The 24493-nt window shown below is 38.9% G+C and overlaps 1 protein-coding gene across 2 annotated transcripts in view; it reads left to right on the top strand.

Annotated features, from left to right (window-relative positions):
- The first annotated feature begins 175 nt into the window (after window positions 1-175).
- Nedd1 (NEDD1 gamma-tubulin ring complex targeting factor) overlaps window positions 176-24493 on the top strand; it is a 41718-nt gene continuing 17400 nt past the window's right edge. The window contains exons 1-8 of one of the 2 annotated variants that reach the window (XM_027392626.2): window positions 176-307; window positions 3052-3195; window positions 6653-6747; window positions 10043-10159; window positions 11913-12053; window positions 21453-21682; window positions 23069-23270; window positions 23632-23827. In XM_027392626.2, coding sequence (XP_027248427.1) covers window positions 3060-3195; window positions 6653-6747; window positions 10043-10159; window positions 11913-12053; window positions 21453-21682; window positions 23069-23270; window positions 23632-23827 — 1117 coding nt within the window. In that variant the 5' untranslated portion in view covers window positions 176-307; window positions 3052-3059. Of the gene's footprint in view, window positions 308-602; window positions 622-3051; window positions 3196-6652; window positions 6748-10042; window positions 10160-11912; window positions 12054-21452; window positions 21683-23068; window positions 23271-23631; window positions 23828-24493 lie in introns of those variants that run through there. The other variant, XM_027392627.2, reaches the window with a different exon arrangement.

Genomic DNA, 24493 nt, shown 5'->3' with positions numbered 1-24493 from the left:
ACATCTACTGTTCCTCTAGGCTAAGCCCATTAGTACACACCCACAGCCTAACACAGTGCTGGACACACAGCAGCAACCAGCAACACGAAAGTAACAAAGGCGCAGTAGCTACAAGGATAGGGTAGCTCCCTTTGCACCGCCCCTGTCTGGGCTCCCACCCAGCTGGCGGGACGCTCAGACCCTGGCTTCTCCCGTGACGTCACGCGGGGCGGGACTTCCGGCCGCCCAAGTTTAACAGTCCAGGCGGGAGCGGAAGCGCAGCGAGGAGCGGCTGGAGCTGGGCCCCCTGTGGCCCCATACCGGAGAGGTGAGGTTCCGCCGGATGCGGGGCTGCGAGCACCCGGCTCAGGGCGGCGGCGGGGACCCCGGGGTCAGTCGCCTCGGCCCGGGACGGGATCGCGGGCCCCAGAGTTGCGGGCAGAGCTGTCCCGGGCGGCCTGCTCTCTCTCGGGTCCGCAGCCGCCCTGGGCCTGGGGTGCGTTCCGAGTGTGGCTCGGAACTCTCTCTGAGCGACCGATATCAGATCCCAGAAGTCAAGCGAGGAGAAACTGAAACGACCTGGGCAGGTCGCTTAACTCAGCTTTTGGGACCCTTGATCCACCGGTTGCTCCACACTGCCCAGTAGGCACCTTGTGCGGCATTATGATAGCAACTTGTTGCAGTTGTGTCTACTGCACTTAAGAGTTCTACTCTCCACGCTTGCTTTTTCCTTGAGCAGGGCAACGGGGCGAGTAGGGTACATGCTTCATAGTCACCGAGTAGAAACCTTGTCTAAGCCAGGCAGTGGTGGCGCACGCCTTTAATCTCAGCACTCGGGAGGCAGAGACAGGTGGATCTCTGTGAGTTCGAGGCCAGCCTGGTCTACAAGAGCTAGTTCCAGGACAACCTCCAGAGCCACAGAGAAACCCTGCCTCGAATCCCCTCCCCCCCAAAAAAAGTGAGCTATCTACCGTACAGTGGCGGCGCACACCTTTGATTCCAGTGCTCGGGAGTCAGAGGCAGGAAGATCTCTGTGAATTTGAGGTCAGTCTGGTCTACACAGCAAGTTCCAGGACAGCCAGGGCTACACAGAGAAACCCTGTCTTGAAAAAAAGTGAGCTATCTAGCCCAGATTGGTTTTATTTCTTTGAATCAGGGTGTGATTCTGTAGCCTAGTCTGGCTTCAAGTTCATGTCAGTCCTCTTTCCTCTGCTTCCCAAGGGATGGGACTACGGGACTATGGGTAATGCTTCATCATGCCTGGCTCCTCAGCTGTAGAGACTTAACTTCTTAACTGAAGCTTTTGGAAATTTTTAGACAGCAGTGAGCCGTGTGAGCTATGTTCCCTGACACCGTCCCAGTACACAAACTTCTTCTTCTTCTTCTTTTTTTTTTTTCCTCGGTTTTTTGAGACAGGGTTTCTCTGTGGCGTTGGAGGCTGTCCTGGAACTAGCTCTTTTAGACCAGGCTGGTCTCGAACTCACAGAGATCCACCTGCCTCTGCCTCCCGAGTGCTGGGATTAAAGGTGTGCCCCACCAACGCCCGGCTGCACACAGACATCTTATAGCTAATTAAGACCACCCATAGTCAGGCGGTGGTGGCTTGTACGCCCTTAGTCCCAGCACTCGGGAGGCAGAGGCAGACAGATCTCTGTGAGTTCAAGACCAGCCTGGTCTACAAAAGCTAGTTCCAGGACAGCCTCCAAAGCCACAGAGAAACCCTGTCTCGAAAAACCATGTAGACCATGCTGGCTTCACACTCAGAGAGATCTGTCTGCCTCTGCCTCCCAAGTGCTGGGGATTAAAGGCGTTTGCCACCACCGCCCAGCATGCCCTAATTTTAAAAACTTCATTGATTTTATTTACAAAAAAAAGTTGGCTACAGCCCACTTCATTCAAATTCATTGCTGTATATTAGTCTTTAGATACAGGCAGTAGAACTGTTTTGTTGATGGTTATTATTGGGTAATAATACAGTATTCGTCTGTTTGTTTTTAAGATATGGTTTCTGTGTAGCCCTGACTGTACTGGAACTCAGAGATCCTCCTGCCTCTGTCTCTGGAGTTCTGGGATCAAAGACTTTCGCCACTATGCCCAACCCTATGGGTCAGTACTCTTGTACCACCTGTACTGAGGTTTCGAGTATGCCTTTCCTTTCTTCTCTCCTGTGTATTTTTTTTTTACACTGTCTCCTACACCACCTGCTGCTCTTCAGAGTATCTCCAGCAGCCTTTCAAGTTCTCTCTGGACTACTTTGGCTTCTGGTATCACTTTGTTGGAATTATGGTTTGGAATATCACACTGAATAAAAAGTGAGAGGTTGTGAACCAAGAGTTATAGTTAGGACACATTGACAATTTCTTTAAACATGTTGCTAATTTTAGAGTTTGAAAAACTTGGGATAATGGGATTGAGGCTTCTAGGAATACTAGATTGTGCTACTTTTTTTTTTTTTTTCTAAAGATGAGAACATAGATACTCTTTTTTGTGGTATACTTTATGGATCAGGAATGTTTCAAGTCTCCTATATGGGGAGGCAGATATTGTTATGGGAACAAATAAGACAACAGAAGTTTCATGAAAAACATTGAGTTGGGTGGAATATAGGGTAACTGGTAAAGGGCTGCTTTCACCACAGTAGATAGGAAAACTACCTTTTAGAGGCAGAGATATTTGTGCTGAGACCTGAATGATAAGGGCATGGCTTAGGGGAATCTGGGAGGAGCTTTCCAGGTAGAGGGGGCAGCAGATGAAGAGACACTAAGATGAGGATGACCTTGGCTTGATACATAGACAAGAAGACCACCAGTGTTGAGATCTAGTGGTCCCAGAGGAGAGAGCTGGGAGATCTGCATGGACATACCTATCCTGTAAGGTGGCCTGAGGAGTTTGGGATTATTGGGGCTGCTGGGGTAGACTCCTGGGAGGATGAGCTAAGAGTATGTGATTTGACTAGTCTGTAGATCACTCTAGTGTGTATGATGTTTGGAATAAAAGTGGACAGAAATGGGCATTTTAGCTTTTAAAACATGCTTTTCCATAATTGTACATGTTGTTCTAAACTTTTTATAGGCTCAGTCATGCAGGAAAACCTCAGATTTGCTTCATCAGGAGATGATATTAAAATATGGGATGCTTCATCTATGACATTGGTGGATAAATTCAACCCCCACACGTCACCACATGGAATCAGTTCATTATGTTGGAGCAGCAATAGTATCCTTTAAAAAAAAAAAAGTAACAACTTTTCATTGGTCTTCAGTAATCACTAAAACTGTGTTGGTCTATAAAAAGAAAAATATTTTGTGCCCCTACCATAGATTTAAAAAAAGTTAAAATTTTACATATGCATGTGCTTTTATTTGTTGATTTTATTTTTTAAAAAATTGTAACTTCATTCAAGCTTGCTGTATATTAGTCTTAGATACAGGTAATAGAATTCTATTGTCTGCAGTTTCTTATTGAATACACCAAATAAGGAGGGTAATAGAGCATGGGGAGATTTGAGAATGATTTTCTTTATCTTCATTTGGGTATTTGTGAATCTGTTCTGGAATTCACTGAGAGCTTCAGGGCAGATGCAAGATGGAGAGGAGATTTAACAACAACAACAAAACACAACACAAAAGAACAACAAACCACAACTATCCACCATTCGAATCTTCCTGATGATACACTTGGGTTTGTCTTTTCTGTCTGTGATAAAAACAGTGTTGTTTCCCAACAGACAAAATGGGTTGAATTTTTCTGTGCTTTCCTGATTGGTGTACTCTGTGTGTTGGTGAGTTTCTGAGATTTCCTGATTGGTGTGTGTACTCTGTGTGTTGGTGAGTTTCTGAGCTTTCCTGATTGGTGTGCTCCCTGCGTTGGTGAGCTTCTGAATGGGTATGAGGGGAGCCTGTAAACCAGGGTTTATCATCCTTATGTCATTGACATTTTGGTCTGACAGTTCTTTGTTTGGGGACTTTCCTAGGTATCATGGGAGTCTAGGAAATGTCCTTGGCCTCTACTACCCAACCTTTAAATGCTTTTAACTCCCAGTTGTAATGGCCCAAAATGCCTCGAGTTGCTGGACTCACTCACAGCTGAGGACCTCTGTTGTAGATGAAGTGCTCTTAGTTTTCTTGATGTAAAAATACTCCATTGTCATTGGTATGCTAGAAATTAATCTTCTGTGAAACACATACTGTTTTGAAACAACCATTAAGTGTTAAGAATTGTCTGGTTTTTACCAGTATCAAAGTATTAATATTCTTCCTGATGAAAGGAAAACTGACAAAGCTTTAAAATATGACTGATTTATGAACAAATGTATTAGGATTTTTTAATCTCAAATGCCTGTTCTTGCACATACATAACAAATGACAACTTTTCTTATTGAATTAAATTTCCCTCTTGATCATCCCTTGATTTTTTTGTTGGAGCAGTGAAACCAATTACTTTGATACTCTATTAATCAAACTTATGTGAAGGACTCTCCAGCCTGTCTTGTGGAAACTATTTTAAGGAAAGTGACAAGTGTATGAAATTGCTCCTCTCTATTTTTAGTTTTTAATTGTGTTTATAGTTTCATTGTTTTTCTGGGACTGTTTAAGAAAAGAAACAATTCGTAATAGGTTTTTTTTTTTGTTTTTTGTTTTTTGTTTTTTTTTTTTTCTGTGTAGCTTCATAACAGGCAATGTTACCAGGAGCTAACATTAATGGCTGAGTGGCAGTGAGGGAGTGCTGTGTGACTTTCAGAAGCTGATCCTGTTTCTGTGCAGAGAGCTTCATGTTGTACTCCTAATGAAGCTGTGGCTCTTTCATGCCCTTTGTTACTGAAGACCATGGTTCTAGACTCAGCAAACTTAGGGTTCCACCACGTAAGGTCGTAGAACAGGCTTATCTAAAACTACAAGAAAAACTTAGAAACTAGTTTCCCCTCTTCCTGTGGTTCTTTCTCTGTCCTAAGGGATGAAATGTGGTAAGCAAAGAAGTCAATGGCTTTTCACTGTGGCACTATGTTGGTAAAAAATATTGTATTTCTCCCAGAAATGATGTATGCAGATTGCTCTGTAATTGGTAGGGGAACTTCCACTTAACACTTACCAGGAACTGTTCATTTCAGACATGTTTGGAATGTAAAAGCAAGCCTGTAGTTGAGTTTGAAGGGAAGGGCATGGGTGACTAGCTCTGTGGATTTCGGCACTGTGCTGATTCCTTTGATAATCCACAAACCAGAGAAACTTAGACTCTGTGTTTTTATGATGAGCAGTTCATGTTGATGACAGCTTACCTGTTACCTGAAGACTTTATTCTTGGGGTAGAAGGTGACACTCCATCCTTGACTCCAGTAGACACTTCATTCTTAGGGTAGAAGTTGACACTTTATCCTTTACTCCAGTGGAGACTTCATTCTTGTGGTAGAAGGTGACCCTCTGTCCTTGAGTCCAGTGGAGTTCAGAATAGATGAACTTTGCTGAGCTTGTAGCTCAGTTGCTAGAATGAAACCCTGGGTTTGATTGTAAGCATCACATTAAATCAGGCATGGTGGTTCATGCCTGTGATCTTAGCATTTGGGAGGTGGAGGCAGGAGGATTACATTCTCAAGGTCATTCTAGGCTACATTTGAGTCTCAAAACAACAACAAAAAATTTGTCCCAACCCATGATCTATTTACAAAATATCTGAATTTCTGTCCACAATAATACAGTAAGGATTATCTAGATATTTCCATTGCTTCCATTCATAGACTTTGCTTCCTGAAAGTGGAAAGTTTAAAATTCCTGTATTCTGGAGATAGCAAGATGGTTCAGGGGGCGGTGAGGATGCTTCTTGCTCAACCAAATGAGCTGAATTCACTGAGTTCAGTTGGTGGAAGGAGAGAATGACTTCCTTGAGTGTCTTCTGACCTCCATACCTAGAATGTGATATGTGTGTGTGTGTGTGTGTGTGTGTGTGTGTGTGTGTGTGTGTGTGTAGAGCATTCAGCTATGTTACTGTGCTATGACTTTGAAAAATCAGACTATCCTTCATTAAATCATTTAATCATTTTGGTTTAAAATACATTGTTTTGTGTTTACTTATTTATTACTCATGTATAATTTATAGAGTAAGATAATTAAAAATTTAAGATTAACATAACATAAGCAGTTTCTATTTAACCACACTCATTTGTGTTTACTGTACTCTATAATACTCATTCTTAATATTTGCAGTTGAAGCATCTATGACGGTGATTCTAGTCCCAAGGAAACAGCAGTCTTCATTTTTCTGTTGGGAGATGTGGGAGTGTGGTGTGGACACTAGCTGTCTCACTAAAGTTCATACTGAGCACTGGGTTAAGAAAGAAGTCCCCTGAACAGATTTTGTAATGACAAAGCTGGTTATTATTTGTGTGTGCTGCTTTTATCATGTTCTCACTTCTGAAAGGATAAAATTAGACCTGGCCCACCCTGGGAAGGGAGTAAGGTTTCATAAGGGCTAAGTAACTTTCAAATGATAGCATAGCCAGAAGGGATGGTTCTCCCTGCTGTCCTGAAAAAGAGAATTAGTAATTAGCATTTTGAAAGCTGTGGATCAGCTGTATTTGCATCTGTGTCTTGGTGTTGCCTTACATGACTGTGCTCTGTGACCATAGTTAGATGCTGTGGGTGCCCATGGACTGTTTGATACTTCCTAACTCTTCATTTAGATAACTTCCTTGTGACAGCATCTTCCAGTGGTGACAAAATAGTGGTGTCAAGTTGCAAATGTAAACCCGTTCCACTTTTGGAGCTTGCTGAAGGGGTAAGTTTTCTTTTTAAATCATTTAAAATCTCATTTTTGCTTAAGTGACAGTGACTTATTTGTCCTGGTTCTTGTGTTTAAAAACATTATCTCCTGAACTCTGAATACTGCAATAACAGGTGGAGTGTATATACTATTGAAAGACTATTAGCTGAGATAATATATATTGAGTCCTAGTAGAGCAGTTGAAGGCCCAGTCTTCAGCTTCCTCTCTTGCTGCTGTGTGACTTAGGTGACTTGACCATATGAACCCTCACGATGTAACTGTCCTGCTGTCTGGGTTCAGGATGGTAAACAAAAGACTAGTTCTGAAGGCATCCTTCCACTTTAGAGGCTGACCACTTAGGACTCCGGTCTGCCGGGCTTTCCTTAAGCACCTGGAACAGATGAGCTTTCCAATGAATCCTGGCCCCATATCACACAGTGAATATCCTTTTGTTTCTTCAGTTCATTCAGGCTAACACTGGTTTCTTCATTTCCATTCACACCAAAGCTATTCTTCAAAGAGAATAACACCCAAATAAAAAGGTGTGGCTTGTTCTCTTCTCGCTGCTGCTGCTTCCTCCCTGTTTTTCTTTTTAGCTTAAACCTTACTTGCAGCCCAGGTGAGGAACCTTAGATAGAGAGAATGTCTAAGGATAGAATGGGAGTCGGACGCAAGTGGGGCTAAGTATGGTTGAAGAGGAGAATGCCCCTGGTCAGTGGGCAGACTGCACTCTTCAGATAGAGGAGTTACAGCAATCTTGGGGTCTCTGGGCCCTTTCAGAAGTGGCCAACAAGCTACTGTTGAATTTAATGTCGAAGTCAAATCAGTCCCTCTAACCATCACAACTGGATGCTCTTCATGAATTTCGTTTTAAAATCAGGCTTAAGCACCTCTGCCCTTTGGTTCTGTTTATTAATTTGTTTATTTAAGGCAGGGTCTGTCTGTGTAGTCCTTGAAGTGGTAGAGATCCACCTGCCTTTGCTGCCTTAGTGTTTGGAATACTACCATGCTCTCCTCCTCCCACTTAAAGTATACTTTGTACTTTTATACTTCAAATTCTATTTTCTGTTTTAATACTTTAACAGATGAAGTATACAAATATGAATCATTCTGAGGACTTGGTAAATACTCCATGTATTTGTGTAGTTTTAGCCCGCCCCATTTAAGATACTACATTATGAAGCAGGTAGACAAATTAGTTAGAGTTATAATTTTGAATGTATTGTAGTTATAAAAGCTTTTGCAAACAGTGATTGCATATCCTTTATTAGGAATTTTTTGCAGTATATCTGGTCATTATTTTGGTGGTGTCTTGGCTCTGTTAACTCACATGCAACTCAAGTTCTCAGGCCTTTTCTATATATTATAAATTATTTTAGAATGAAATTTAACTTCTTGTTTTTGTTTTTAATTTTATGTGTTTTCTCTTTGAAGTGGACAGATTGGTATTAACTATATATAATGGCTTTAGTGAGCTATAAAATAACTTTGAAATTTAAGATTTAAAAACTTATATGTTTATTTTTTTTGTCTTATGGGTACAGGATTCCTATGATACCATAAAATTTCTATCATTTAAGTTCATTAGATGCATTAATAATACATTAACATAAGAAGGTCTTCCTTCTATTAACAAGTATTCATGTTTGAAGTATAGATTTTGTCTTGATAGCTTTATAATAATTATACTGTGACAGCTGGCATACCAATATATCAGTTTTTGGTGGACACCATTCTTATCTGTTTCTTTTAAAAGTTATTTTAATGGTTATTAGAAAACTGATTTGCAATGCAAGTAGATTCTAAAGTAAATCTTATTGATCCCTTCAGAGATAGAACACTGATGTGGTGTATGTCTTGCTCTTTTTTATGTGTGTCAATTGATACTGTTGGTCAGTATCCAGTAGGGGTGTGGAAAGGGACCATCTGTAAGAGTCTTTGGAGCATAGACTGTTCTGGGGATGCCTGCCTCTCAGAACAGCTGATGTAGAACTCATTTCTAAAATGTGAGGTGATTTGCCTATGCTTGCACAGCTTGCTGTTTGGAAGTCATGAAGGCTTTTCTTTGGACTTTATTTCCCCCTTTTTTGTTTTTGTTTTTGTATTTGATGGCCCAGACAAATACAGCTCTGACAGCAGGTTGATGGGTTTGGAGTTTCTTCTAGAATGAGTAACTAAAAATCTTTATACCCAGCTCGGTTTGGCTTTTTAAATTTTTCTTTTAAATTTTTGTCCACTGTATTTATTGGGGCATGGGCTTTTGGGAAGCAGGGATGGAAACAGGAAAACTAGCCTAGGAGGCTGCTGCTATGTTTGGGCAAAGTTTGGGTTAGTGCTAGTAATAGTTTTGGATGAAGGGAGGTGTGTGGAATTTATTGTAGGATTGGAGTTTATAGATTTTTTTTGATGGATTGGACCAGGGTGACAAGGAATTGAGGGCTTTTAAGCACCTTCACCTTGATAGTTTATGCCTGGGCTGAGCTGAGGAAAGATGTAAGACCAGTTTATTTTGTTTGTGTTTCTACATGCATTTATATTTGGTGGTAGATTTCCCAGAACCTCACCGTGGCTCAGAAAATGCTCAGCTACTGAGCCACTCACTCCACTAGCCCCTGAGGTCTGGGTTTGCTGAGATACTTAAGATTCCTTCGAGTGAGAGTTGCTAGGAGACTTGGGGAATGTGTCTTGACCTGTTTAAAAACCTTGCTCATCTGTAGATCCCCATCTGCTCATCTAAGCTAGATCCCCATTATTTATTTATGTATCTATCTATCTATTTATCTATTTGGATGTTCAAGGCAGAGTTTCTCTGTGTAGCTCTCGATGCACCATGTAGACCAGGCTGGCCTTGAACTCAAAGATGTGCGTGCTTGTGTCTCCAGAGTGATGGGATTAAAGGCGTGCACACCACTGCCCAGCTTAGAAAACATTTAAAATTCTTATGTTTAGCATTTTGTGAGCAAAGATTAGTTTTAAGATGTTGTATAGAGATCCTAGAGCAGATCTAAGCAAGAGAAGATAGTGAGTGCACCTTGATGGGAAGCCAACTGCTGGTTCTTAGGCTTCCTCTCACACCATCCTTCAGTAGAGAATGCCACCAGTCTTTGAGTTTTCTTGACATCTCAAGATGAATAAGCTGTTGTATCTTTATGAATGATGATGGGAGGCAAAATTTTTAGTTTCGAGTATCAGCATCTTTTTGCTTGTAATTCCGAAATTTCATTGTTCTGCTTATTGTGTTGGGTGAGACTGTATCATCTCTGGGCCCTGTTAGGCTAATTTTGTTTGTTTGTTTGTTTGTTTAAATAGCAAAAGCAGACATGTGTCGATTTAAATCACACATCAATGTATCTGGCAAGTGGAGGCCTAAATAACACTGTTAATATTTGGGATTTAAAATCAAAACGAGTTCATCGGTCTCTTAAGGTAAGCGAATATATTTCAAATATTTATAGAATGACCAGCTCACACTCTGTTTGGAATGGTTACCAAACTTTGCCCTTAGGATGAAGTGCTTTATAATTGAAAGGAGACTTGTTGGGGAAAATACAGGTGCTGTCTAGCTGAAACTTCTTCATAAAAAGTGTTGATCTGTTGCCTGTTGCCTTTTCCTTATAATATATATTTTTCAGGTATTGATGTATTTCTCCTATTTTGAATGAACTACTTCCTTGGGTTTTTCTTTTTCTGAGTGTAGTGTTGTTTTGTTTTAAGAGTTTTGGAAAAGTGTGTGTGGTTCTGGAGTTCAGTAACCAGAGTTGAGCATTCAGTCTCTTAGTTCTGGAGTGTTGATGGCTGCTACTATTGATGTTATTTTTGCTTGTATATTTTCAAATTTGGTAATGAAATAGTTCTTAAAATAATTAACTATTTAAAATTGGTGTTCCCTTAGGTAGTTCATCTCAGGAAGGGCTATGGTTAAGACTTTCTTAACTCTTCTTTTTGCCTTTTTTAATATTTAGAAGGGGAACTACAAAATTATTTTTGAGTTATTTAAAAAGAGTCAATATGAAAATTATAAATAGCTGTGTATCCATACTCCATGCATACACAGAGAAGAACTTCCTTTACCTGTTACCATGTGGCAGTAATGTTTTACCCATTCTCTCATCATCCCATCTCCAGACTATTTTGTAGTAAATGCTGTATATCTTAGCATCATTGAGTTAATTTTAAAGGTTATTGTTTTAAGTGTAGCTAGATATTTAGCTACACTTCACTTAAAGTGAAGGCTCTTTAAACTCAGCTGTAGAGAAAGACATGTAATTGAAGAGTTGCTGCTGGTGAAATAGTTAGCTTTTGTCGAGTTCCTTAATATGCAAGCTGTTGTTTATTTCAGTAACTACAAAGCAGCAAGCATTATTCCCATGTGTAGATGGAGAAGCTGAGTCAGATGTTAAAGACCTGGTTCTTTGTCAGCTTCACAGTGGGGAAAATGACAATGCCCCTAGAATTTTTAAAGATTGACTGTTTAGTGTGTGAAACCCTAGCAGAGAAGGTGCTTAGCCAGTGGGAGCAGTTGCTCTCTGATGTCTCAGATGTTTCTTTGCTTTTCTCCTACTTTGTTAGGTCTGGCTTCCTTCCTTTCCCCATAACTTGCCTCTTCTTTTGTTTATTTGCTTGTTGGTCATTTGAGATAATAATACCTTGCTATATAGCTCAGGCTAGCCTAGAACTCTGTGCAGTACAAGCTAGTCTTAGTGCTGGGATTACAAGTGTGGACTGCCCCTCCCCACTTTAAGGTTGGATTTAATTTTATGTCTCTCAAATCAGTTCATCTGACAGTGATAACCTTTTTTATCCCTTTGATTCCTTGATGCCACTGTTTAGCATTTGTTCTGTCATGTTGGTGCTAATGTTTCAGTGTTTTCTAGTTGAACATTATTGCTGAAGAACAAACATTTAACTTGAAATAAATGTTATCTTTCAATGGAAGTCAATTCTCTAAGGTGAACATTAAGTTATCCTTCTAGAATGTTTCAGAGTCCGTGGACACGTAATATGGTTCTGAAAACTGTCTTCTGTGGAGACTCCATGTTGGTTGTGTGGTCCTAATCATCTCAGTAGCGTTGTTTTGGAAAGAAAATGTTAGCACAGCTATTGATTGACAGCTGTGCTCTTTTCTGTTCATCACAATATGGGGGTTAATGGCTGCTGTTCTTGTATTTGTTTCTTTCAGGATCATAAAGGTGAAGTAACTTGTGTGGCATACAATTGGAATGATTGCTACATTGCTTCTGGGTCTCTCAGTGGTGAGATTATTTTGCACAGCGTAACCACTAATACATCTGGTACACCTTTTGGCCATGGAAGTAATCAGGTACAGTATGTTTTTTTTTTTTTTTTTTTTCTTTTTCAAAATGAAGTTAATAAATTATATTTTGAATTGCTTTACATAAGAAAATAAGTTTAAATTATTTGACATTTAAAATTTTTATTTAGCTTGTTTGAAAATGTATAGCTAATTTTTAATGGTAGTGATTGAAAAAAATAAAGTAAGCTAATACATTCTAGAGTGTTTGTATGAATTTACTTATAGACAAATATTTGACCTATACTATAACTGTATTTTTAACAAAATGCAACTATTTTCTAATAATACAGTCCTAAAACTAGGATTTTAATCTTTCTATAACATTTCTGTTACAGAAGTATTGTATAATTCAAACTATTGACCATAAAGACAGATATACACATTCATACTGTTCTGTAAATACGGCATTATTGTATTTAGATAGTTTAGTGCATTTTAAAAGCATGTGGTAGTTAAAAGAGTCAAAGCTTACTCATACATTTCAGGTTGGCACAGAAATCTGTAGGGGAACAAAAAATTAATCAATTAGGTATTTTCCTTGATCAAAAAATAATTTAATTTTTTTTTCTTAAAAGAATGAGAAATATCTTAATAAGTCTATTCATTGGCTAACAATCTTCGACAGTTTCTAGACTTGTTTCCAGTAAGGTAGATCTTTTAGTTGGATATGTTGTATTTAAGAGGAGTGAGGTAGGTATTGGTATGAACTCCAGGTACCAGGCTTTTTATTCTCATCACTTTGGCCACAGCTAGTATTAGACAAACGGCAAGAGATCTTTGCTGTTGGAAAAAGGTTTTTTTTTTTTTAAATTATTATTTTAATAATATGTGCTATTTAAGGAAAATTTAAAGGATACTTAATTGGACAGGCAATTAGTACCTTTCGGTCCTTGTGTATAAGGAATAAGGGAGCTGTATACACAAGTTGTGAGTGAGGCAAGTGGTTTAGAATAGTGACAGACCTTCTCCAGTTGCTGCATGCTGATTTATTAGAGTTAGCTCTCTACATGTATACGTTATTTATAGTGGTGACCACAGCTTACGTCTTTGTCTTTAGCCATTGCCCAGCTTTGTATCTTACTTGGAAGACACAAACAATAAAGGTGTGACTGTACGAACATATTTAGAAATTACTGAGCATTTTAGAGGCTGGTCTAGAACTCTTGGAAAAGAGTGTTTCATATGGAGGAAATGACAGAAGCAATGAGGAAGGAGCATGGATTTGATAGAAGGAGTGAGAACAGAGCAGGAGGCCAGTAAGTACAGTGTTGTCAGGAGACTGGGTACCTTGGGCAACACTAAGCTCTGTTTTTGGTGTCATTTAAACTCCTGGGTGTTTTTTTTTTTTTTTTTTAAACAAAATCAGTGTGAGAATTAGAATTGCTGAACAACAGAACCCTTTAGGAATAACAGTGTTTTCCAGGATTTATGGATGAGACTTAATGGGTTTAGTTTTCACAGATAGGTTCTTTAGAATATTAATCTTGTAAAAAGAAACTATGTTTTATCACTGTTTTCTCTTTATTTGGATTTTGATAATATAAAGCCTAAGCCTTACTGTGGAACCACTGTAAACAATCATACCTTGGTCAAATTTATATCTTTACAAGGAACCAGAGTAATGTGATTTTTTTCTGTTGTGTTTTGTATAGGGACATAGCATATTCATAAACTTTAGCCTGGCTCTCTACATGCAAACTAGATATGGCCCTATATATTCTCATACTTCTGCTTTCTGTATTTTGCTAGCATCTTATTGCCAACATAGGGACTTGTCACTATTTACTGTTTCACACCCAGTGGTCACTGAGTTACATTGCATTCTCTTCATGTAGGCATTGCTACTGGTTAGTATGTTTTTCTCAGTTACAGTTGAGAAGGTGTGATTCCAGGGCTTTCAGTTCACACACAGTATATATGCTCGTACACAGTATGTATAACTGGAGGTCAGCTGCTATAGGAGCCTTATTTTCTCTCAGCTCACTTCCTAGCTTGGTGGAAGTTGTGAATGGTTATTTAAGATGGAGTATCTGAAGCTTCTGGATACAGTTGCAAGATATATTAGTTTAAGAAAATGGCAGTAGTAGGTTCTCTGGTATCTGTAACCTCTCCAGCCATGGGTTCTTAGCCAAGCTTACAGTATTAGGCATGAGTTCTATCCTATTGAATAGGCCTTCAGCTGGATTAGATGGCTGTTGGTCTAATCCCCTGTTGTGGTATCCTGCCTGGCCAGTGGTTATTGCAGTTCAGGGGCTTTACAGCTGGGAGGGACTGTTAGTAACTTTTCTCCCATGGCAGCTTACATGGCGCCTTCCACTACTGTGGGAGTTAGACTTCAGGGAAGAGCCTTTCAGGTCAATACCAGCTTGATTCCTCAAGCCCCATGATAAAAATATGTAGTGTCTTCAACAGAGCCTTACCTTCAAGTTGTAGAAGGCAATCAAGGGGAGTGGTGCTAGCTTATTTTGTTTTGGGGGTCTTTTGAACTTCTTTGACCAAAATGCATAAAAGGAAGTTTCTCGTGCTTAGTACTGAGGTTTTTGTTAGATAGTCTAGACCATTTGTTCTCAATATTCCTAATGCTGTGGCCCTTTAATCCAGTTCCTCTTGGTGATCCCCAGTCATGACATTATTTTCATTGCTAGTTCATACTGCAATTATGCTACTGAAATGAATCATAATGGAAATAGTGGTTTTTGATAGTCTTGGGCAGCACCTGTGAAAGGGTCGTTCATTCCCAAAGGGGTTGTGACCCGCAGGTTGAGAACTACTTGGGGGAAGCTTTATCACCTCAAGTAGCATAACTTCATTTGGGGTCTGTGTGCATACACATATATATGTGATTTTAGGTAAACATAATCATATGACTTGCTATGACTTTTTCAAACCTCCTCAGTGTTATTTAAGCCCTCACCTCCTCCTTCCTCTGCGTTATCCTTCTTTCCCAGTTAAGGCACTCCACTCCATATTTCCCCCTTTCCTTCTTCAAAGCTCAGGGGTCCTACTGTCTCCAGCCCTCCACCTTGTAGAGCTCCCCCCACCCACAACTAGTGGCAGATAAAACACTACATGTCTTCAGGTGTACAGTGACTGAATCTTTATTCATATCCCTTTCTCACATGAAAAGAAAAACTCTTAAAATCTTAGGTGATAGATTGCTGCAATTTTAATTTTTAAAAATTTTTAGTTGATTAATTTTTATCAGAAAACCGAATTAAGTTTATCTTCTAGTTCAGGAAAATAGGGATACATAAAACTCATCTGCAGTGTCAGTCAGACCAATTAGAATCTGCGCTCTTCCTGGACATGCTGCCTTCTCCTTGGGCAGCCTGTATCTCTTCAGTAGCTTCTGTAGGCTTTGTATTTACTTGACAACACTAGGCTAAGAGATCAATGAACATTAGCTGCTATTGGGACTGTTTAATGAATCATATGAAGACATTAAAACCACTTCTATGATTTTTCTCCTCAACCTGGTTTGAACATCTTTAATTTGTGTGCTTCTTTCAAACCCTGCTAATTTACTAGTTGTAATTTGTTCTCTGGAATCATATTTTGTGTTTAAGACTATTTTTCTGACACCTCCAGAGGCAGAGAGCTTCAGGTTGTGAGTGGCTGCTGTTTTCTTCAGAAAGGAGACCCCTTGTAGGTTTCCCTGTACTTAAGTGGGCTACCTTAAACATGTGTGTGGATAGGAAGCACTAACTAGACTCAGTAGGGTTGGGGGGGTGTGGTAAGAAGGTAAAGAAAAAAACTAGAGTGCATTTTTGCCTCTGCCAGGTACAAAGGGCTCTGTGTGTGTGTGTGTGTGTGTGTGTGTGTGTGTGTGTGTGTGTGTGTGTGTGTATACTCACAGTATTATCTCATGTTTTTCAATAAGCTGTACCATTAAGAGAAAAAATTCATAGGCAAGAAAATAGAACTTGACTTCTTTATATGTAAAGATCAGTTCTAGATCTCTTAGAAAAGTCATTGTAATGATTCTGCACACTCAAGTTTTACTTAATATTGAAATATTTGAAGGCATTTTTACATTGATTCTTTCCCTACAATTTAACTGCAGTAAATCTATTATTACTAGAAGCATAGAATTGCTGCTTTAGCATATATTAAAACATTCTTTTAAGATTTATTAAAATTCACTTGAGATTTCAAATATATTAAATATTCATTTAAATAATTCAGTTTATAAGCTCTCAAGTGTGTCAGAAGTTGACATTTTTAAATTCAAATATACTGTTGTTCAGCTCAGTTTGGTGTTGGTTGATTTTATTGTACCTAGGGTCTGGATTATTGAGAAAAAGTCATAGACAGGACACAGGACATGTCCATGACTAAACTGAAAACTTTATTTTTGTTTCTATAAACAATCAAGGATTTGAGGGTGTAATGATCACCAAATTGGCTTAGAGAGGAGTGACAAATCCTTGGCATCTCTCTGGATCTACATCAGACTAAAATTCATCAGAAATGAGATTGCCTGAATATATTTAGAATCTTACTTTGAGATGTCTGAGCTGAATTGAAGCTATTAGTTTTATGTGGAGCACTGTCTTTCTCCAAGGGAAAAGAACTGCATTGCTTCTGCAGAGCTGCTGGCTGACGGCTTCTGAAGCTGTAATTGCATGTCAGTGCTGGGCACATTCTGCAGCTTGGGCTCCGCCAGAGTTTAACCCATGTTACCTTTTCCCAAGCAGTTAAAAATGTGATCTACATTATTGATGCCTTAGATTAAAACAGGAATTTTAGGTAAAGCAGTTGAGATTTAAAAATGAGCCATAGTACATTTTTAAACCCACTTATTTTCCTTAAGTGAATATTATATTTTATATATTTTGTAAGTATTAATAAGCCTCCTTGAGTGCAGAGATATGGTAGCTGCAAGTAATTATTAGTTACCTTTAAAATTATAATTATTTTGTAAAGAATAAGTTTAGGGGTGGAATATAGTTCAGTTGTAGAGACCCCAAGAAGTGTTATACAGAAAACTTTTAATTATAATTTAATTTATGTTTTACATGGGTTTATACTAAAACAAATTTGACTGCAGAGCTTTATTTCTAGACTAGTGATGTTTAAGTTTATAGGAACAACAGTATAATTTATATTGGGGAAAAGTTTGGCATGGTAGCATGTCCTTAATAATCTGTGTGTTTCTTTATCATTTGTTATGTTCTTGCCTAGTGTCTGTGTTATGTTCTTCAGTAGTCTAACTACATGAGCATAAAATAAATTGCTACTTTGAACCTATTTTCAGAGATTTTTTTCTTATGCTTTTCTCTTCCTAACATTAATGGAAATTATTTGAAAATTATTCTTATGTGTTTCCATATATAGCTTTGTCTTTCTTACATAATCATTTTCTTTGTCTAAATTTGCTTTCTGCCTTTCTTTTGTCACTGTGCTGTGTCCTGGGCAGGGTCACACTAACCCTCCTAAGTAATTTTGAGTGATTATATGCATTTTATTACTTATTATATTGTTTACCTAAAGATTCTTTTGCTTTAGATAATTTCCAAAGTTTTATAATCACAAGCACTATATTTTTATATTGTTCTGAAAATCTCTTCCAATTTTGACTTTTTCCAGTAAAATTTAGGAGCAGGTTCACTTAGTCGTAGACAGTGAGTGGGCACCAGAGCAAGCATTAATCCCATGGTGTCTATGTCTGTGACTTGAATTGTGATGGTACTGATAGGCAGCAGATGTTCTGGGTTCTGTGAATCTAAATAAAGATAAGTGAGTAGGAGGTCTAATGAGTGATATTTCTCCTGTTCCTTTCTTAATCAGTTAGGTGCATCTTTTCTTTAGAATGTAGGTACCTGGCAAAGGGAAAGAAAACAAGAAGTGAGTTTGCAAAGGACAAATTAACCCAGCAGACAGCTTCACTGCCTGTTCTCTGTAGGTTAGTAATTGAATCTGCCAGAAAGAACTGACAGTAGATTAACAAGAGGAAAGGTATGCAGGCTCATTACATGCAAGTACATGGTGATGCTGCAAGGGTGAAAGGTGAATGAATACCCAACTGGGAGTCCACAGTCCCCAGCAACACCTCAGTCAGTGGATAGCCATAAGTCATCATGCAGCAGCCTGCTTATTCAAGTACATGGTTGGGAGCCTTTAACTGCTTCCATATTGCCCCCTTCCCCCTCCCCCCCACACAAGCAAAAGCCGTCATTGGGTCAATGGCCCTTATTTAAGCATGCACTCTACTGTTAGTATCAGAAGCGCTGCATGTGTTTGAGTTTCTAGGCTCTGTCCTGTCCAAGGCTGATGAACGTGTTGCTGAACCACAGCCCACAATCTGAAGAGGTCGCCCAGAAAGCAAGTTAACAGTGCTGCTGGGGTTCAGCTGTTTAGAATTTGCAGGGAGCACGGGAAGTGCTTTACCAAGAAAATGTTTAAACATTGAACAATTAAGTGTTACGTAAAAATGACAAAATAGAAAAAATATTTTTTTAAAAAAGGAAGTTTTGAACCTTATATCTCCAACAAATGACAGGGGTATCAAATTGATAGTATCTGATGTAAAAAATCAAAGATAAAAAAATAGTAAAATATAAAAATAATTGTTTTATTGTCTCTGGGAAAAAATCTGCAAAGGACTAATACTTATGGTCTTAATGGGATTCCTAAATGTGCAATGGAGTGCTTGTCTGTTTCTTGTGCTCTTTTCTTCTATTTGTTTACATTGTGCTATTCTGATATGTTTTTATTTTATTTTAAAATAGTAACCCTTAGGTGCTTGTTTTCTTATCTTTTTCTTTCTTTTCTTTTCTTTCTTTCTTTCTTTTTTTTTTTGGTTTTTAGAGACAGGGTTTCTCTGTGTAGTTTTAGAGCCTAGATGTTTGTTTTCTAAGGAGAGACAGAACGGTAGATCCAGGTGGGAGGGGAGGGGAGGGGAGGAGGAACTGGGAGGAGGAGAGGGAAAGGAAAGCAATCAAAATATATTGTATGAGAAAAAGTCTTATTTCAATAAAAGAATATGTATAAGAGTTGATTAATTGATGGGGCATAGCACAGTTAGCAAGAAAGTCAAAGACTGTGACACAGCAGTGCCAGTGATTCATGTGCCTAGGTCTGTACAGAAGGGTCATTAATTACAGTAGTGTTTACTTGACAACACAGAGGTTTATCTTGGCTAAGCCTCTACATGAGGCTGGGTTTATCAGAAATATTTATGGTTATCTTTAAACTTTCCCCCTTACTATGTTGCCAATAGGTCACCTAAACTTGAAGTAATATATAGAATTTAGGTTATAACTTAATCAGGTCATATCAATATCTGTAAAATTTCATTACATAAAGTAGCAAGCTGTGTATTTGCTGCAGATTCTGGGTAACAGTATTTTTAGGATGGTTTAGGCAGATCACTGCCACGGCTGACATTATGATGAACCCTATGTCCTTTGACAGAATACTACTTCTTTGACTTTTCTATTTGTACCTTTCATTCAAATCTTGACTATGTCCTCATGAATTCTTAAAAGTGCTATAGAAAACTTAAGAAATTATTGTTTATTTATACTTTGGTTGTTTGCCAAATGAATGTACAAACATTCTAGGAAGTCCAGCACTCAGAGGCTGAGGCAGAAAGGAGGCAGAGCAGAAAGAAAATTAGGAGCCCCGAGAGGAATGAAGTGGTCTAGAATCTGCTTGGGAGTCTGAAAGGAACACAACTGATGATAATAGCTTGTCTTCCTAAGGTCATGTCAGACTAGGGCTGGAGTGCTTGTAGCTTGGAGCTTACCTGTATGTACCCTCTTCTCTCATCCCTAGATCTAAGTAACTACCTCATAGAGCCAACCTCAGAATGCCTACTTAGGACCAGAGGTCTGTGGCCTTGAAATTACCTACATTAGGACAGCTCTTACCTGTAAATCCAAACACTACGTCACCAAACTGCCTGTAACAATTTTATTTATACAAGAAAATTGTTTACACATGAGGTAAATAAGCAATCCTGTTTGTATGTTCACTGAACTCATAAAATCTACATTTTAAACTGCAGTATCTCTTTTGAATAATTTAATTTAGAAAGCTGCAGTTATTTATGGCTGTGGCATTTGGTCATTCTCTCTTAGACTTTTTTTCTTTTCTAATTAAAAATAACAGTTGTTTTTGAGACAGGGTCTCCTGTAGTTTAGTCTGGCCTCCAACTCACTCACTATATAGCTGAAGTGAGCTTGACCTTTAATTCTGGTGGTAATAACTGCTGGAGTGCTGGGATTTCTCAGGGTCTAATGCATGGCATACTAGGCAGTCACTCCAAGCTTGTCAGATCCTTCATAATCTATGGAGAGGACAATTCCAGGTTCAGTCAGACCTGGACTTCAGAAGGAAGCTTTACTCCCAAACAAAAATATAATAACTAAAACTAGCAATCAGACTACAGGTTTTTTTTTTTTTTTTCCTTTCTCACATATAGACCAAAAGAAAGATTTTGTCTTCATCTGGATGTCCTTTTTTTCTTCAACAAAAATGGAAACTATGTGAATCATTTTCTTTTTGTACATTTTAACTATATGAAAGTGAGGCACCACATTTAATGCATTAGCAGTAATTTATCTTACTGTCAGTGTTTGGTAATATGTTTCTTTAGTCAGACTTCTTTCTTTATTTTTGTTGTTGGAGAAAAAACTCTTAGAATTAAGTAGATTATGAGGTTTTTAAAGCAAAATTAATTTTAAGTTAGCACAGTTAATTAAGTTACCAATAGAAATCTGGAAGCAGTATTTTAGGAAAAGTAGGCATAATTCAATTTATTTTAACCAAGACCTGTTTACTCAGCCTGAATCATCTAGACCAGATGAACTCGAAAGGAAGCTTGTGTTAATGGTGGGGATTAGAGAAAGGCCAGCACTGCCCTCAGGATGCATATCCAGGAGGAGGTTAGGCCTGCCCCAGTCTAGAAGTTTTGATCCCTCCTTTGTTTGTACTTAGGCCTTACTGTGTTTCTTCTGTGCTGGGTTCTCAGTTCCACAGGCCCCACACAGACCAATGTTTCCCAGAATCCAAGGGGTATAAAGGAAACAAGTGCAAGCTGTTTTCATTCTCTCCCAGTGTTCTTTTGGGATTTGACTGGCTATGCCCTGTATTTATGGTGATTGCTCTAACCCTGGTTAATCAATGTAGTCAATGTGGATGTGTTATAGTAACAGTTTTCCTCTGAAATGGAGGAGATTGAAAAAGCTGTGTTCTACATGATAATAAAATCATGACAGATACTCAACTAATGGATCATCTTACAGCACATTAAATAACGTGGTGGGGTTTGTGGCTAAAATATGTCTGTCTTTAAATCAAAGAATACCTAGCCTGGTGTAGACAGGATTGGTGGAATTCAGTAATGTTTCTGGTGTTTCTGAATGTTGGCAGTCACATTAGTATGTCCTTACATCACAGCCTGTCCGGCACGTGAAGTACTCCTTGTTTAGGAAGTCTCTCCTCGGCAGCGTTTCGGATAATGGAGTAGTGACGCTCTGGGATGTGAACAGTCAGAGTTCATACCACAGCTTTGACAGTACGCACAAGGCTCCAGCTTCAGGCATCTGTTTCTCTCCTGTCAATGAACTGCTGTTTGTAACCATAGGCCTGGATAAAAGAATCATCCTCTATGACACTTCAAGTAAGAAGTAAGTGTGATATCATGAGTATTTGTTCTGAGCTAGGGTCTCACCTAGCCAAGGCCGGCCTCATGCCTGCCCGTTAGCTAAAGATGACCTGGAACTTGATATTAATCTCTTGTCTTGCTGAATGCTCATATTTGTGACTTACACAGGCATCTAATTTCTATCAAGGAGATCTAGTATTTTGTACATTTGATGTATCTAATATGAAGTTCTTATTTTGTCATATAGAAAAGAATAATGGATATGGCATGAATGTTTTAGGATACTTTTAGTCCACGGGGAGAGAGAGAGAGAGAGAGAGAGAGAGAGAGAGAGAGAGAGAGAGAGAGAGAGAGAGAGAAACATCTTCATTATATATCTTTATTTCATCAGTCTTAAGAATCTTTTGTAAAATATGACTAAACATACTTATTTTTTAAAGCAGTTTTGTTTTAAAATTTATTTTCTGTATCAGAGTTTCTAAATTAATTGTATTTTCGCCTGGTGTTTCTCAGTAATGGTGCCCCTCTGAGCACTGTAATATATTTCAGCAATGTCCTTGGTCTCTCCCCACTAAGCACTGTGACATTTGCTGAGGTATGATAGTTTTTAGACATTACCAGATGTCCCTAAGAAATGTTGGCCCTGCTTAGGTAGATGATCTTTGAACCATTCAAACCCTTCGTTTGTGATAACTGTGCTTACGTTAGAATTTTATTTAAAAAACAAACAAAAACAAAACAAAAAATTGCTGCTAGAGTTGTCCTCAACGATAAGCAGTATTTGAAAATCTTGTAGAATGCTGAGGTTGCTATTAGGAGATACCAGAATGGGGCCTTGCTCCAGTGAGCCAGTGACTTAGTTACTTTCTGGCAGCCTCTGAGCTCAGAAAGCCTTTTTCTCCTCTTTGTCTAGTACCAGACAGACCAGTAAATAGCAAGTCAGTCTCCATTGGCCATAAGAACTGTGCTGCTTTTAGACTTTTGGTTAAGAGATGCACAGCTGAAGAGTGGCATCTGCTCCTGTGAAAGGTTGCAGTCCCTCAGAGACAAGCAGGCCACTAAGTGGACATGTGGTGCCTGCTCAGCCCTGAGGCTGGTGGCTGTCTGTGGAGTGACACTAGGGACTTGCCACACTCTCTGCCATAGAGTACTGACTCCAGGAAGTAGGTGGTCTACCTGGAAAATGTAGGCTGTGCCTTTGTGATGTGAGTGGAAAGGTAGGGTGGAATGTTTAGTTCTTTACAGGTTACATGTGTCTGAGACAGACTCCAAAGTGCTTTAAGCAACTATTTGGGATACACATTGTTTGACAATTTCTGGCTAAGTGTTTTTGATAAATAGTTGTGCCATATAGGCTGATATGCCTACATATACTAATGCATTTGCAAATCCCTCTCCTTTTCAAAAGGCTAGTGCAAACTTTGGTGGCTGACACTCCTCTGACTGCAGTAGATTTTATGCCTGATGGAGCCACTTTGGCTATTGGATCTTCCCGTGGGAAAATATATCAATATGACTTAAGGATGCTGAAGTCACCAGTGAAAACCATCAGTGCCCACAAGACATCTGTACAGTGTATAGCATTTCAGTACTCCACATCTCTGATGAAGGTGAGATATTCTCTTATCAACATTTCCAGTTTTACTAAAAATCCTAGCTCAGAAAATGAAAATTATATCTTGTCCACTGAACACAGCATTGTATTAATTTATAGATATTTTATATGGTGATGTTATACATAGCCATCTGAGACTTGATTTTAAACTTATTTAATATTTAATTATTATGTAAACCTTCATCAAAAATATTCTAAAATGCATATTTGTTCAGAGCAAAATTCAGATATTCCAGCAAGCTTCAGATTTATAAGAAGAAAAATTAAGTTTTTAATTTAGCAGAACATTTATAAAATATTAATGTGTAGTATGACACATTAGTAACCCAACCCTTTAAATGTTCTGTTCCATTCAGTCAAGTTTAAGTAAAGGCTGCTCAAATAAGACCACATCAGTGAGCAAACGGAGTATTTCTGTGAGTGGCGGCAGTGGGGCTGCTCAGAATTCTGGAACTGTCAGAGGAGCAAGTGCCCCTTCCATTGCCACGGTTCTCCCACAGCCCGTGAGGACAGCTGTGGGCAGAGGAGCTGTTGCTGTGCAGGACAAAGCAGGTAACTTAGCTAATGTCAGAGTGTTCTATGGGCTTTTTCTTTTCTCCAGATGTTAGTAATTATGAGAACCTGGGATTCACTTGACTATTTAGGCAAAACTGACTTGTAGATTCTTTAAAGAAATGAAACCTACTAACTTTGCCTTGTTAAAGAGCTCTTGGGAGCACTTATTCTCTTTAGCTGAATTCCTGTTGTGAGATTATTTTAGGTATGGAGTGCTGACTCAGAAGTCATCCCCTTTTACACTTCCTCAGATTGGCTGGTTTTTCATTCTGTCATGAGCAGAGTGGAAACGCCAGAGCTGTCTGTCTGGTTTGACTTCATGGTTCTTAATGTTTCATATCACAAAATGAGAAGTCAGGAGATAGGATAGATATTTGGAAATGCCTGGCATACATTAAACTAGTAGTTTGTTAATTGGGAGTTTATAGTGTATAGATGATCTCTTCTGATAACCCTGTTGACTCCTTCCTGTCAGAGAAAGCTGTGGTGTAGGAGAGGCTTTACTGCACCAAGAGTAGAAACTAGGACCACAGCCTGCCTTCTCAAAAAGCACCTTACACTCAGTAGTGATGCCTATACCCTGCTTTTTACCTTGCAAGACAGGTCCTTGCTTCTCGGTATGAATTTACTATTTCTAAATAGCAGCAAAACCAATGCTTTGAC

Source organism: Cricetulus griseus, assembly GCF_003668045.3.
Source record: "Cricetulus griseus strain 17A/GY chromosome 1 unlocalized genomic scaffold, alternate assembly CriGri-PICRH-1.0 chr1_0, whole genome shotgun sequence".
Taxonomy (NCBI): Eukaryota; Metazoa; Chordata; class Mammalia; order Rodentia; family Cricetidae; genus Cricetulus; species Cricetulus griseus.
Note: the sequence above shows the minus strand (reverse complement) of the source record. Positions and strands in the feature narration are given on the sequence as shown.